The sequence below is a fragment of the Siniperca chuatsi genome, linkage group LG23, assembly GCF_020085105.1.
Source record: "Siniperca chuatsi isolate FFG_IHB_CAS linkage group LG23, ASM2008510v1, whole genome shotgun sequence".
NCBI lineage: Eukaryota > Metazoa > Chordata > Actinopteri > Centrarchiformes > Sinipercidae > Siniperca > Siniperca chuatsi.
The window spans coordinates 7,492,501-7,504,290 of NC_058064.1; the positions used below are offsets into that span (position 1 = coordinate 7,492,501).

The 11,790-nt window shown below is 38.1% G+C and overlaps 2 protein-coding genes across 2 annotated transcripts in view; one reads left to right on the forward strand and one right to left on the reverse strand.

Moving 5' to 3' along the window:
- tigarb (TP53 induced glycolysis regulatory phosphatase b) overlaps window positions 1-4,662 on the forward strand; it is a 5,336-nt gene extending 674 nt beyond the window's left edge. Inside the window, exons 3-6 of the mRNA XM_044185524.1 lie at window positions 758-879; window positions 2,388-2,465; window positions 2,572-2,682; window positions 3,774-4,662. Of these exons, the coding sequence (XP_044041459.1) occupies window positions 758-879; window positions 2,388-2,465; window positions 2,572-2,682; window positions 3,774-4,208 (746 nt within the window). The 3' untranslated portion in view covers window positions 4,209-4,662. The remainder of the gene's footprint in view (window positions 1-757; window positions 880-2,387; window positions 2,466-2,571; window positions 2,683-3,773) is intronic.
- Window positions 4,663-4,805: 143 nt separating this feature from the next.
- fgf23 (fibroblast growth factor 23) lies at window positions 4,806-11,726 on the reverse strand. The gene is made up of 3 exons (XM_044185525.1): window positions 9,764-11,726; window positions 9,554-9,657; window positions 4,806-8,665 (listed from the first exon to the last, which is right to left on the reverse strand). Exons 1-3 carry the CDS (start codon window positions 9,996-9,998, stop codon window positions 8,207-8,209), a joined length of 798 nt encoding a protein of 265 aa, XP_044041460.1. The 5' UTR covers window positions 9,999-11,726; the 3' UTR covers window positions 4,806-8,206.
- Between the last annotated feature and the right edge of the window lie 64 nt (window positions 11,727-11,790).

Consider the following 11,790-nt stretch of genomic DNA (forward strand, 5'->3'; position numbering starts at 1 on the left):
TATCACACGACACATACCGGCCATTAATAACATTTATTACAAAAGTAAATATTAGTACAATTAAATAAGTGTAAACAATTGTCCAGTATTTTACAGAAATACTATGATTAAATAATAATAAAATAAATAAATAATGATTACATAAATATGAATAAAATAAATAAAAATACCAACAACATAAAACGTGCACATTTGCACGATTTCTTAATCTCGCCTTGCCATGATTTTTCCAGAGCAACTTCCACTATTTGTTGCACTTTCTTGTGACAAATAGTGCGTCTTGCTGTATTTTTCTACAGGTGAAACGTAGCACTACACCACGCTACGTTTCTTTTCTGCCATTCTCTCACAAGTTTGATGTGGAAGTGTTTGACTGTGCGCAGCTGCTTGCTTAGTTCTCATGTCGCATAGGTTTCCACAGTCGTTACAAGGGCCAGCTAAATATGTCAGGGCTGTTTATTGGCACAAACATTATTTGGAAATGATGCAGACACCCACGTTTTGTATTTATATAATTTTATTATCGATTTTAAAAGGAATTGATACCAAATGAGTAGCTTGTGAGTATCGAAGTATCCATCCGCCCATCCCTACTTCACATTTCCTGTTCCAGTGTGAATTCAAATATACAGCTGTGGTCAAAACATGTCGGCATTACAGGGTTAAAAACATTACATGTTACAGAAAACTAACACTTTAGTAGACTTGATTAACACTAATTTGCACTGTACAGAGACTTAAAACACTGTTTTTTTAGGACAAGGTGTGGACACGCTCCTGTCTGAAACAGGTGTGCGGCAGGGTGAGGCAGTGGGGCGATACCTCAGAGACATCACATTCAACAATGTGTTTGCCAGTAACCTACAACGAGCCGTACAGGTAAGACAGACTTGTTAATTTTTAATTTGGCAGTGTGGTTGGGTTATTTAGGAAAATGACAACTGGGCCATAACAAGTGGCCTACCATCGAGAAATAATCCACAGGGCACTGCCCTCCTGCCACCTGCATAGGTAGTTTATATTGACTTAATACAATGTCAGATTATGCAGATTTGTTATTGTTTCTGTGTAGTGTTGTTGGCATATGAAAGGATAAGTCTGGTGAGATATACAGACCTCCTATTGTTATCCAAAAACGAATAAAAAAAACACACCATGAGCTACATTGTTGCACTGGGTGACATGTTAACTTATTACCATGAACTTTGGCACTGTAGTTTATTGTGAGTCAGTCCCACATACACCATCCTGCTGCTGCAAATACTCATTAGAGCATCAAATGTGTATTAATCCGCAGCCGAAAATAGTCCCCAACAAATGCACTATTCACTCCTGTTTGAGTAACGCTTGCTATAAACTACAGTGCCCAGCTGTTATAGGAAATGATTTATCTTTTTATAAAAGTGAGACTATATATTTGTGACCCATTTTTAAAGAGTAAGATTTTTAGTAGGAATGAATGGGCTTGGGGCTGAGAGTCACAGACAGAACAGGAGAGTCAGAAAGTACTGAGAGACGGACTAACGTTGTTGGTTTTGGTCTTTTCATGGGATTTATTGGCAGAAAGAAAAATATAGAATGGCAGTCTGATCCTTTAAAACTTTGTATCCATGTATCAGGTTTACATACATGATAACAGCTTAGAGATCTTATATGGGTATGACATTGAATTGTAGTGATATTTCATATTTTGTTGGTGGAACTTCTCATGTGGGTTAAATCAATTTCTTTGATCATTGTGTAACAGTCTTACATCAGTGACCTTTTTAGTAAAGTGATTACAGAGCTGGCAAATGTCCCGCAGCCAAACTTCACTCATCTTTCCTTTAGTTAACTATGAACATCTTAACTAACTCTTATTATTTGTATATTAAGGCTAGAATGATCTTAGCCCATTCACTGAAAATGGGACTACAGTCATCTTTGCCTTAAGGTGCTTTTGATAAATGGAGGATAAGTAATGCTGAGCACCAGTTTCTGACATCACGTAATTTAAAAGTTCATTGATGGTTACAACTTTTGTTTACATTAACCTGCGTTAAGCTCATAGTCACCTCTGTATTTGTCTATGAACACATATGTGGAAATCTGTTGAGTCATGAATATGTGTAGCTTGTTTATTTCCCCTCAGGAACAAATAATTCTGTCAAACCAATAAAATGTCAGTTATTTTCTGCTGATTGTGAAGGAAAAGGGAAAAACAGGATGCATGTGAGAGACTTCCAGATATGAAATAGTTGTGTGAACATTCATGTCTCTGTGGTCTTTGACTCACTGATGCATCCAGTGTAATGTATTAATGACCTTTCAGTTTGGCCATGGTAGATTCTTTTGGCAGTTACAAATGTATTGAGTCAGTAATTTCCAGATGACATTTCCTCTGTTAGACAACTGAAATAATTCTGAGAAACAACACTCACTGTTCTGGCACGGAGATGGTTTTGGAGCCGTTACTCAGAGAGAGGGTAAGATCTGTTGTTTTTATACTACTTCCAAATATTAAATCTTTAACTATAGTACTATAATAGTTTCCTTTCTGAGCTCTAAATTGTGGTTGTGTTGTTAATGAAGGGTTTTGGCGTTGCTGAAGGACATCCCAAAGCGCATCTGAAGAACATGGCCAATGCTGCTGGCCAGTCATGTCGTGACTACACCCCTCCAGGAGGAGAGACTTTAGACCAGGTGAGTCAGATACAGTCAGGATTCATCATTTGGACACTGATGTACAATAATGTTAAAAAAACAGTTGAAAACAACCACTTTAAAACTCAAGGTCCAGAGACCATTGCTTGTGCAACAGTGCCATGTAGTGCCCATTTTATATATTGCATTTAAAACTTATAACAATTGCAAAAGTCAATGTTGTTGACTTCTTTATATTGCTTGCAAAGGGTAATGTGGAAAAGCTGAACCCTGAAGCTAATTCATGCAAATAAGTACATCTGGGTAACTGGTTCTTTCTGCTATGTTGTTGTAATACAAACTCCGCTCACTATCCTTTTGTGCATGTCGTCATTAAATAGTCGTCATTTAATGACAGTCATGTATCTGAATAATGTCAGTTTCATGAAATAAGCAGATATAGCTTCATGATGATGCATTTTCTTGTTAATACAATGGATTTTAAGAGTGTTTATTAGCCTAAGATGTAGGAGAATTTTCTCAACACACAAAGAAGCATTTAATCCTTCAGTGTATCTGAACATTTTCGCCAAATATGGAGATACATGGTCAGCGACAATGTGTGCCTACTTGTGCTGCTGCTCTAAATGCCGCTTATGTTCTTGCTAAAACGGTTGTTTATTCTATAAAATGTCATAATATTGAAAAATGCCCATTTTAATTTTCCAGAGTCCAGTGTGATGCCGTCATATGTCTTGTTTCGTCCCTCAAAACAGTTCAGAACTCAAAAGATATTCAGTTTATAGTGATAGAAAACAGAAAAAAGCAGCAAATCCTCACTGCAAACAGAACATTTTGGGTACTTTTGCTTGAAAAATTATGTAAAACAATCAATTATCGAAATAGTGGCTGATAATTGTTTTCGATCAAGTAACCAATTAATCGACAGCTCAATTTTTTATATACAATATGTACAAAGACAAAAGAATTTAAAGAAAACCATAACTGACAGATAGCAGCGAGAGATTCAAAAAGAGACCGTTTTGACTGTCAGACTGTCAATTCGCCCTCTCAAACCTGCTGGTGTTGAGGAATCTTTTTGGTTTGAACCTTCACCTCTTAGCTCTGGGTCACTGTCACCTTGCTTCCAGGTGAAGCTGCGATTCAAAAAATTCCTCAAAGTCCTTTTCAAGCAAATGTTGGATGAACACGGCTGGTCGGGACCAGATGCCTCTGCAGGAGCATCAGAAGCTGGAGACTCTGCGAACGGGACTGCAGTTGCTGCGCCAGACGTCGCTCTTGGTGGTTTGGCTGACGACGGCCTCCAGGGAGTGTCAGTCCACGCTCTGGTCGTGAGCCACGGCGCTTACATCCGTGTAGCCATCAAGCACCTTGTAGAGGACTTAAAGTGCTCTCTGCCTGCAGGCTTGAAGATGTCGCAGCTGTTTTCCCCCTGTCCAAACACAGGCATCAGTCGCTTCCTTCTCACTGTGAGCCAGTCCGAGTCTGGTCCGGTCCTGTCTGCTGCTCGCTGCTTCTTTACCAACCGAAAGGATCACCTGGAAAACCTCACAACTGCTGAGTAGACATGGGATAAAAGTTTTATGTATGGAGTATGCATACTGTTTGTGTGCATATGTACACAGTCGATGATGAATAACAGAAAAATCATGAACACTAAAGGGAAATAAGGCAAATACCTCAAAGTTACCGCAGCTGAATGCAACAATGCACATGGTAAATGATGTTTTCTCACTATTCAATAGCGTTTTACTGTGGATTAGTAGTCAAAATAATCATGCAGTACTGTTCTATCAAACAATTTCATTATCCTTCTAAATGTAGACCAGTAAAGACTCGTACTACATTTTTAATATTTTTCATTTCATTGCCTCTTTTATCACGTTATACCAAAGTCAAAACTATTTAATGTATTATTGAACACTGTCAGTAGGTGTGGCATTTTCAAGTTGACGTGTCTCCTTTGTTGTAGTTGTGGTGCTGCTCATTTTACTTGCAATATAATATGATAACACTGAATCTTTGTTGAGTTTTATACATACGTATAGATAAAATAATGCAGATTGCACATATCACAAAATGCTGTGAAACTACATTTATGACATCCATCTGGGTATTTGTTTCTGGGTGCTACATATTCACAAGTGTTTCAGGCTCCTTAGTGTTCAATAGAAGTGCTGTTTTTTTTTTTGTTCTATTTTTAGAGTCACTTTTTTAATCTCCACTGAATGGCTGAGCCTCGCAGCCCATCGTGACCTCAATATTTCAAACAAAGTGTGATCTATTTATGTTAACCGTGCAAGGTAAAACCTAAAAAGAAGACTTCCCATTGAACAGAAATGCACTTTTACTATTCTGATACATAACAAAATATAGCAGGACATTGTGGAAGAAGACTTGTCTCTAAATTGCTGTGTTTCATAGCTTTTATACAGTACTTGTGTTGGGATTTGGTGTTTCTGTCATCACTGCTAATTATATACATGTATTCTTAATTAATTGCTACTTACTGATAGGTACACAAGTGGAGTATTTTATTGTCTGGTTTGGCAATTGAGCTGCTCATTTGACTTGTGCAATATAACATGACAACAACACTGACTTTTAAAAAAATCTCAACTGCATGACAGAAAATGTTTTTTGACCATGCAGCTAATAAAACAATGTGATCTATTTATGTTAATGACACAAAGACAAAATCTAAAACCCTGAAGACTAATTTGATATGTAACAAAATATTACAATACAAGGGAGTACCTGCATACTTTAATTTTATTGGCAACTTTTCAACTAACTACAGGTCTTCCTCAGGCAAATACCCATGGGAAGGAAATGAGGGATATACTGTATATATCTATCTATATATATTACAACCAAAGTGAAAAAACATGAATGTGAATAGACACAAATATAATTCTAAAGAGTCTTGCACAAACTTCAATCCATAGGTCACAAAAGATAAAATGTAAATATCAAACACTAATTTAATTTAACTAATAAAGTGGGTGGGTTAGCAACAGATCTTTTTTGTATACAGCACCTGTCCCACTGAAGGTTTTGTGGATGTACACAGGACTACTCCAATTTAACATAACAGAATATAAAAGGAAATAGTGGAAGGAGACCTGTTTCTAGATTGCTGTGTTTCATGGTAGTTATACATTATTTGGAAAGAGTTTGGGTGTTTTTTCATCACTACAAACTGCATAGATGTAATGCATATTCAGCTCATTGCTACATGTTGATAGGTACACAAGTTGATTGTTCACATTCTGTCATTGGGTAAAAACAACACACTATACACAGTTAGCCCGATATTAAAGGCTCTCGGTGTGTAACAGAGAAAACGAGGCTTAGTTATTCCTATTACGTCTTTAACAACTGATAAGAGATCAGTTTTCTCTCATCCTGAGTGACTGGAAAGCCCTGGGGCTCTATAACCGTCACTACTTAACTGTGAAGCGCTTTAATAGCTAGTTATATATATATATGAGATGTGCAATCACTCTCAAGGAGCTTCAATGTCCTGCTGCAAGTAGCCTACTGCATCTGAAAACGTTTTTATTTCTTTGGAGGTTAGAGTTAACAACTGACTGAATCAATTATCTGTCCGTTAAGGCTACTGCCAGCAGTCGCTTAGCTTAGCTTAGCACAAAGACTGGAAACACGGGGAAACAGCTAGCCAGGCTCTATCTGAAGGTAACTGAATCCGCCTACCAGCTATTCTAAAGCTAACTAGTTAACACGATATATATCGTTTTTTCAATACGTAAAAACGCAAAGTATAAAAACGACAATTCGCCGTTTTACGCGGGTTAGCGTTCACTGTCTAAATATTTCTTGGCTAACTTCCTGGAATCTCCGCTGGTTGCCTGGCAACCGCAACAGCGGAAGCGTATTTCCCCAACTGTCGAACTCGTTAACAGGTTAAAGCGTGATGGGTGACACTGACCAATTTAACAGTTAGTCAATCATGTACTCATGTACCTGTTTGCTAATTAAGCGGAAGAGGTGTGAAAGTCCAGGATACGCGGCTAATGAGCGGAACTGCTTAGTAGCCTAACTGGGTCAACGATAAACTGTATGTGTTAAACACATTCATGACTTCCTTTCAGACGCAGGGTGCTGGAACACCAAAGCTGAAAAATTCACAGCTATATACTTGTTTGCATAAATAACACTATACATGTTTCCTTTATTTGTTTATTTTGTCCCAAATTCAAGCAACACTCCATCCACAACTTCAACTCATACATTCAAAGACAAACTATGTTTTCTTATATGTACATTTAACTGTAAAGCATCCTTATAAATATCATAAATAACAATAAAGGAATGGAATTAAATAAATAAATATTCTTTGGGACTGGTTTTAGTGTTTGCTGGTGGTGCTCAGCACCTGTAAAATCATATAGCAAGAGTTCAGATTTGATATCAAGATTACTGCTCTGTAAAGGTTGTTTACCCTGTAGTTATATCCCTTCAAGTCATGAATTAGATTGTACAAATACAGATACATTAACACAACAAATACTGTAATTGTAATGATCTGTAGTTTTGAAAAGTTTTTGGAATTGCTGTTTTACGTTCAAAATATAACAATAAGCACACTTAAAATCTTTTATATTCAACTCAGTAAACTTAGGACTTTAAAATATAGGCAAAACTTAACCTTAACTCTACTAAATGCAACTCTTAAGTATATTCATGTATATATTGTCTTTTAAAGTAACGCCTGCCTAGTTTCACATCAGTAGACAGGGCCTTCATTCCTCCAGAGGTAGGCTAAGTTAGGCTACTGTCTTGAGATAACATCAGTTCACTTTGAAATGTGGGTTTCTCAGACCAGCTGTAAAAACCTCAATATGAAGAGACCCCAAAAACAAAAAAGTATGTCCCTACTGTTGGGATTATTAGTTTCTAAGGCTTTGTTTGCTTTTCTGATATTCCTGCATACCTGCCATTTCTCATCTAAGCTATGGCTCATAGTGAGAGAATGCCAATTAATTATAATGGTAGGGAAATGGATTCATCACTCATCTTGCCACATACAGAACTAAAATGTTCTTTTTCTGTTTCTGAGGGGAAAGTACAGTCAGGTGAATCATTAACTAAATTTTTTAGATGTGATGAGACCCAGGTATCCACATATCCTCCATTTATAACCGTCTATGTACAAAATAATCATTATTGATGAGATGAATCCAGGTAAAACACATACCCTTATTTTAACTATTAAATCTGCAGCAGGAGATGTACAAATAATAGAGTTTTATCACTATACCTTGTGCAAAAGGGGGCTGCAAGTCAAGTCTAATAATTTGTACATATAGTGTATTAACACAGCTTTTCTAAATGAGCGATGACCGAAAATACATTATTTAGTCAGTTTGAAAAAGAAGGAACAACCTGAATGCTCTCCAGTTTTTCAAAATGAAGTCTGATGTTAATGCTTTTTTCTCTCATGTGATCATAAACTACAAGGTTAAACTTGAACTTACTTAGACAAAGGTTACGGGAGCCCCCCCCCACCTTGCAACACCCTTATCAGTCACCACTAAAATCACCCCATGGTCCCGGTGCTCCGGGGGCTGGCTGGGTTGGACGAGTGCACGTTCCAGGGGTCGTGGGTGGACGGAGCCAGCGGCGTCTCCCGGGACACGTTGCGCCCATCGTCCCCGGCCTCCACCTCCACCTCCACTTCCACCTCCAGGTCGGCGTCGTCCTCCGGCACGGCCCGAGAGTCGGAACCTTCCTCGGTCTGACCCAAGTAGACGTTGTGCGGGTCGGAGGGATCCACCACCTGGTTCCTCTTCTCCCTGTGCAGCAGGAGGCGCTCCAGCGGCACCGTGTTCTTCTTGGGCAGGAACAGGGAGGTCTGTGGCAGGTTCTGGCCCGCTGAGAACACCTGCCGGGAGCCCTCCAGGTTGAACAGGATGCCGGTCCGGCTGGAGTAGTACACGTCCCGGTTGTTCTCCAGAAGTTTGTGGTTGAACAGACAGTCGTCCCTGAGGCAGATGGGCTGAAAGAGAGAGAGGGAGAGAGGGAGAAAATTAAACCACAGTATGGGAATATCCTTTAAAAAAATTTTTTTTTACAAGATGTAAGATGTTAAAGATCAGTTTTGTCGGTTTTAGCAAACTTTTATTTGTATCAGAATATCAGTGTAATCATCTCCAAATAGGCTACTGCACTGAATATGCCCGACTTAACTAAATAGGCTTATAACTTCCAGATATTATAACTAAATCAGATACTCTTTATGAAGTAAATCCATTAAAATAATTTTGCAAAAACACACAGAATAGTGCACATAAAGTGGGGTTGAGATAATTACCTTATATTTCTAGTGCAAATCACTTTTAATTTCCTAGATATCAATGATTTCCCTCATTCTGTCTTGGTTCGGCATTGTCTCTTTTAAATCGTCTCTTTGTTTTAAGGAACTAGTCTACCATTAACAAGTGAAACTGCTTTGGAAAAGTGAAATGACGTCGCCACTGTTAGCAGTTTGAAATCATCAAAAATAAGTCCAATCAATAAAGTAATGTTTAAACAACCCATAGTTGTAGTGCCTAAAATGGTAAAAAGCGGTGTTAAAAACTTTGCGTAAAACCCCACAATGCCAAATACGAACACAAAACTAAACGTTTAGGGGATCGATTTAGTTAAAAGTAACTTTTGTCAAACTGTGTAATTAAAAATAATCAAATAAATTCATGTTAAGACATCCTAAAGTGGCAGTACGTTTGTGCGTAAAATGAAGACTCCTTGAAAGCGATGTTAAAAACGATGCGTAAAACCTCACAAGAGTGCCAAATTAGAGGAACTCAAAATTAAAAATGTTATTTTGGGAAACAACTGAATTAATAATAACAATCAATCGAACTGAAAGTAAGTATTGGCTTACAGAGCTGAATGGGTTGCCCTCCAAATCCATACACAGGTAACGGCTACTTTTGACGCCGAGGATGGCAATGCGCTCCCTTGTTTCAGCTTTCAGTAAAATCACACCTGCAGAGAGGAAAAGGCAGCATTAGAGTGTTAAAGACAGAACTTTATATTGCCTGATTACAAAAATCAAACTGACATGTTTGAAAAAGAGGAAAGCATATCTTACTATAAGAACTCCTGACTGTAGTTTTGCGCACAGTGCCATCTAATCTGATCTCCAAGTAGAAGTTGTTGAGGTCTGTGGATGTCTGCAGGTGGACATATCTCCTCGGGTTCCCCCAGTTGGATCCAACCAGCGGCGACGGATTCGGGACCGTTTCCCCGAGAGGAAATCCCTGGAGGACAGTGAGTAAGAGTGCCAGCACAGTGTCTCTCATCCCCAGTCTCCTGTTGACGTCCATCCTGGAGCAAACTGGTGGTTTCTACTGCGAGCTGCTGGAAGTTTTCAGATGCTCTGTTGTCCCAAAGTTTGGAGACAGGTCCTATTTAAAGCCCCCCGAGTGCCACTCCTGCTCACATCCTTTGCGTAAAAAAAAGAAACTCGCCCCCAAAGCAGATGTGCGGGTTTGCAGCAGCGGAAGGGCCACTTCCACCTCTGTCTGTTTATCCCGATGCTCTTGGTCAGACAGGACTCTTATTTTTGGTGACACGTCTTGACTCATTCACCTTAATTATTCTAAGACTATTTCCTAATGGTCCACTAAGTCCACTGGTTCGGGTTTTTTGTTTAGACTGGAAACATGGTGCATTGGGCAATATAAAAAGAGACAGAAAAAAGGAAACAAAAAGAATGCAGACTCGTGTTAAAATGATGTGTTAATTAAATCAGGGATAAAATATACTGTTAGTTGTGAATTTGTTAAATTGACGTTTCCAAATCGTGCAGAATTCTTGATTAAGGAAGTAATGACTTATTAATCAAGTGTTTAATGAAATAGTTTTTGGTTTAACCACATTGGATTGGACGTTAAGTCGTAGTTTGAAATAAGTTCAGTTTGCTGCTTTTACATATCTTCCCAACTCAACATTTTCACCAGCAGATGGAGACACTTCCTTATGTAGTGTAGTTTTACTGGGAGACTCTGGGAAGTTACATTCGACTGGCCAAACTATTTTTGGAAGCTGTGCTTTCAGCATAGGACTCATTAAACTGTATACCAGTATGAAGAATACTCCTGAAAGTTGATCTTGTTTCTGGGAATCCACGAAAACCTTTCCACAGCTTCTCTTAAAAATAAAATCCAGATAATTCAACTCACAGCCCACTTCCAATTGTAGAAAATCTGGATCATTTAGTGCAGTTAAATCTTAAATGCAGATACACATACAAAAGGTTACATATAAACCAAAATAAGTTATTTTACATTTACTCAAGTGCTGCACTTAAGTTGGGTTGATGTTCATGTACTTTACTTGAATACTTCTATTGTATGCTACTTTATACTACATTTTGGACTTTTTACTTCACTACATTTATCTTATAGTTACTGGTTACTTTGAGATTTACATAAAGGTGCATATTATACGCTTATAAAATACAACGCATTGTTAAAGTGTAAACCAGTGGTCCATGACCCTTGACAAACAGCAGTGTCTAGCTGGGGCCCCTTGTCATGTTTCAGATGTCTGAGTTGTTAGAAGTTCAACCAAAGAGACATTTCCCCTCTTAACTTCTCACATGGTTTCATCTAAATAATTTTTCAAGGCCCAAAGTGGTAAAATGATCCATCATTTTACAAAACACAAAGATCGGAGAAAAGTAAAACAAAATAAAAAAATACAGATTTGTGTAGTAGAATTTTCTTTCCTTCTTTCCTGCCACATTAATCATTTCACAACCTCTCAGATTTATCGTGTGACCCTTTGGAGGGGCCCGACCCCTAGGCTGAGAACCACTAGACCAAACTAGCCAACTCTCTCTATCTGAGGTAGTTAAAATTAGCTCCATCTCAACCAGCTACAACAGTAAAATATTACTTACACATTGATGCATCAGTATTAACAATCTAATGATGTCATATACTATTATAATATATCAGTACTTTTGCACGTTTACTGAAGCAGGATTTTCAATGCAGGACTTTTACTTGTAATTGAGTGTTTTTATATTGCTGTACTGGTACTTCTACTTGAGTAAAGGGTCTAAATACTTCTTCCATCACTGCTAAATACACACATCACATCAGAGTTCAA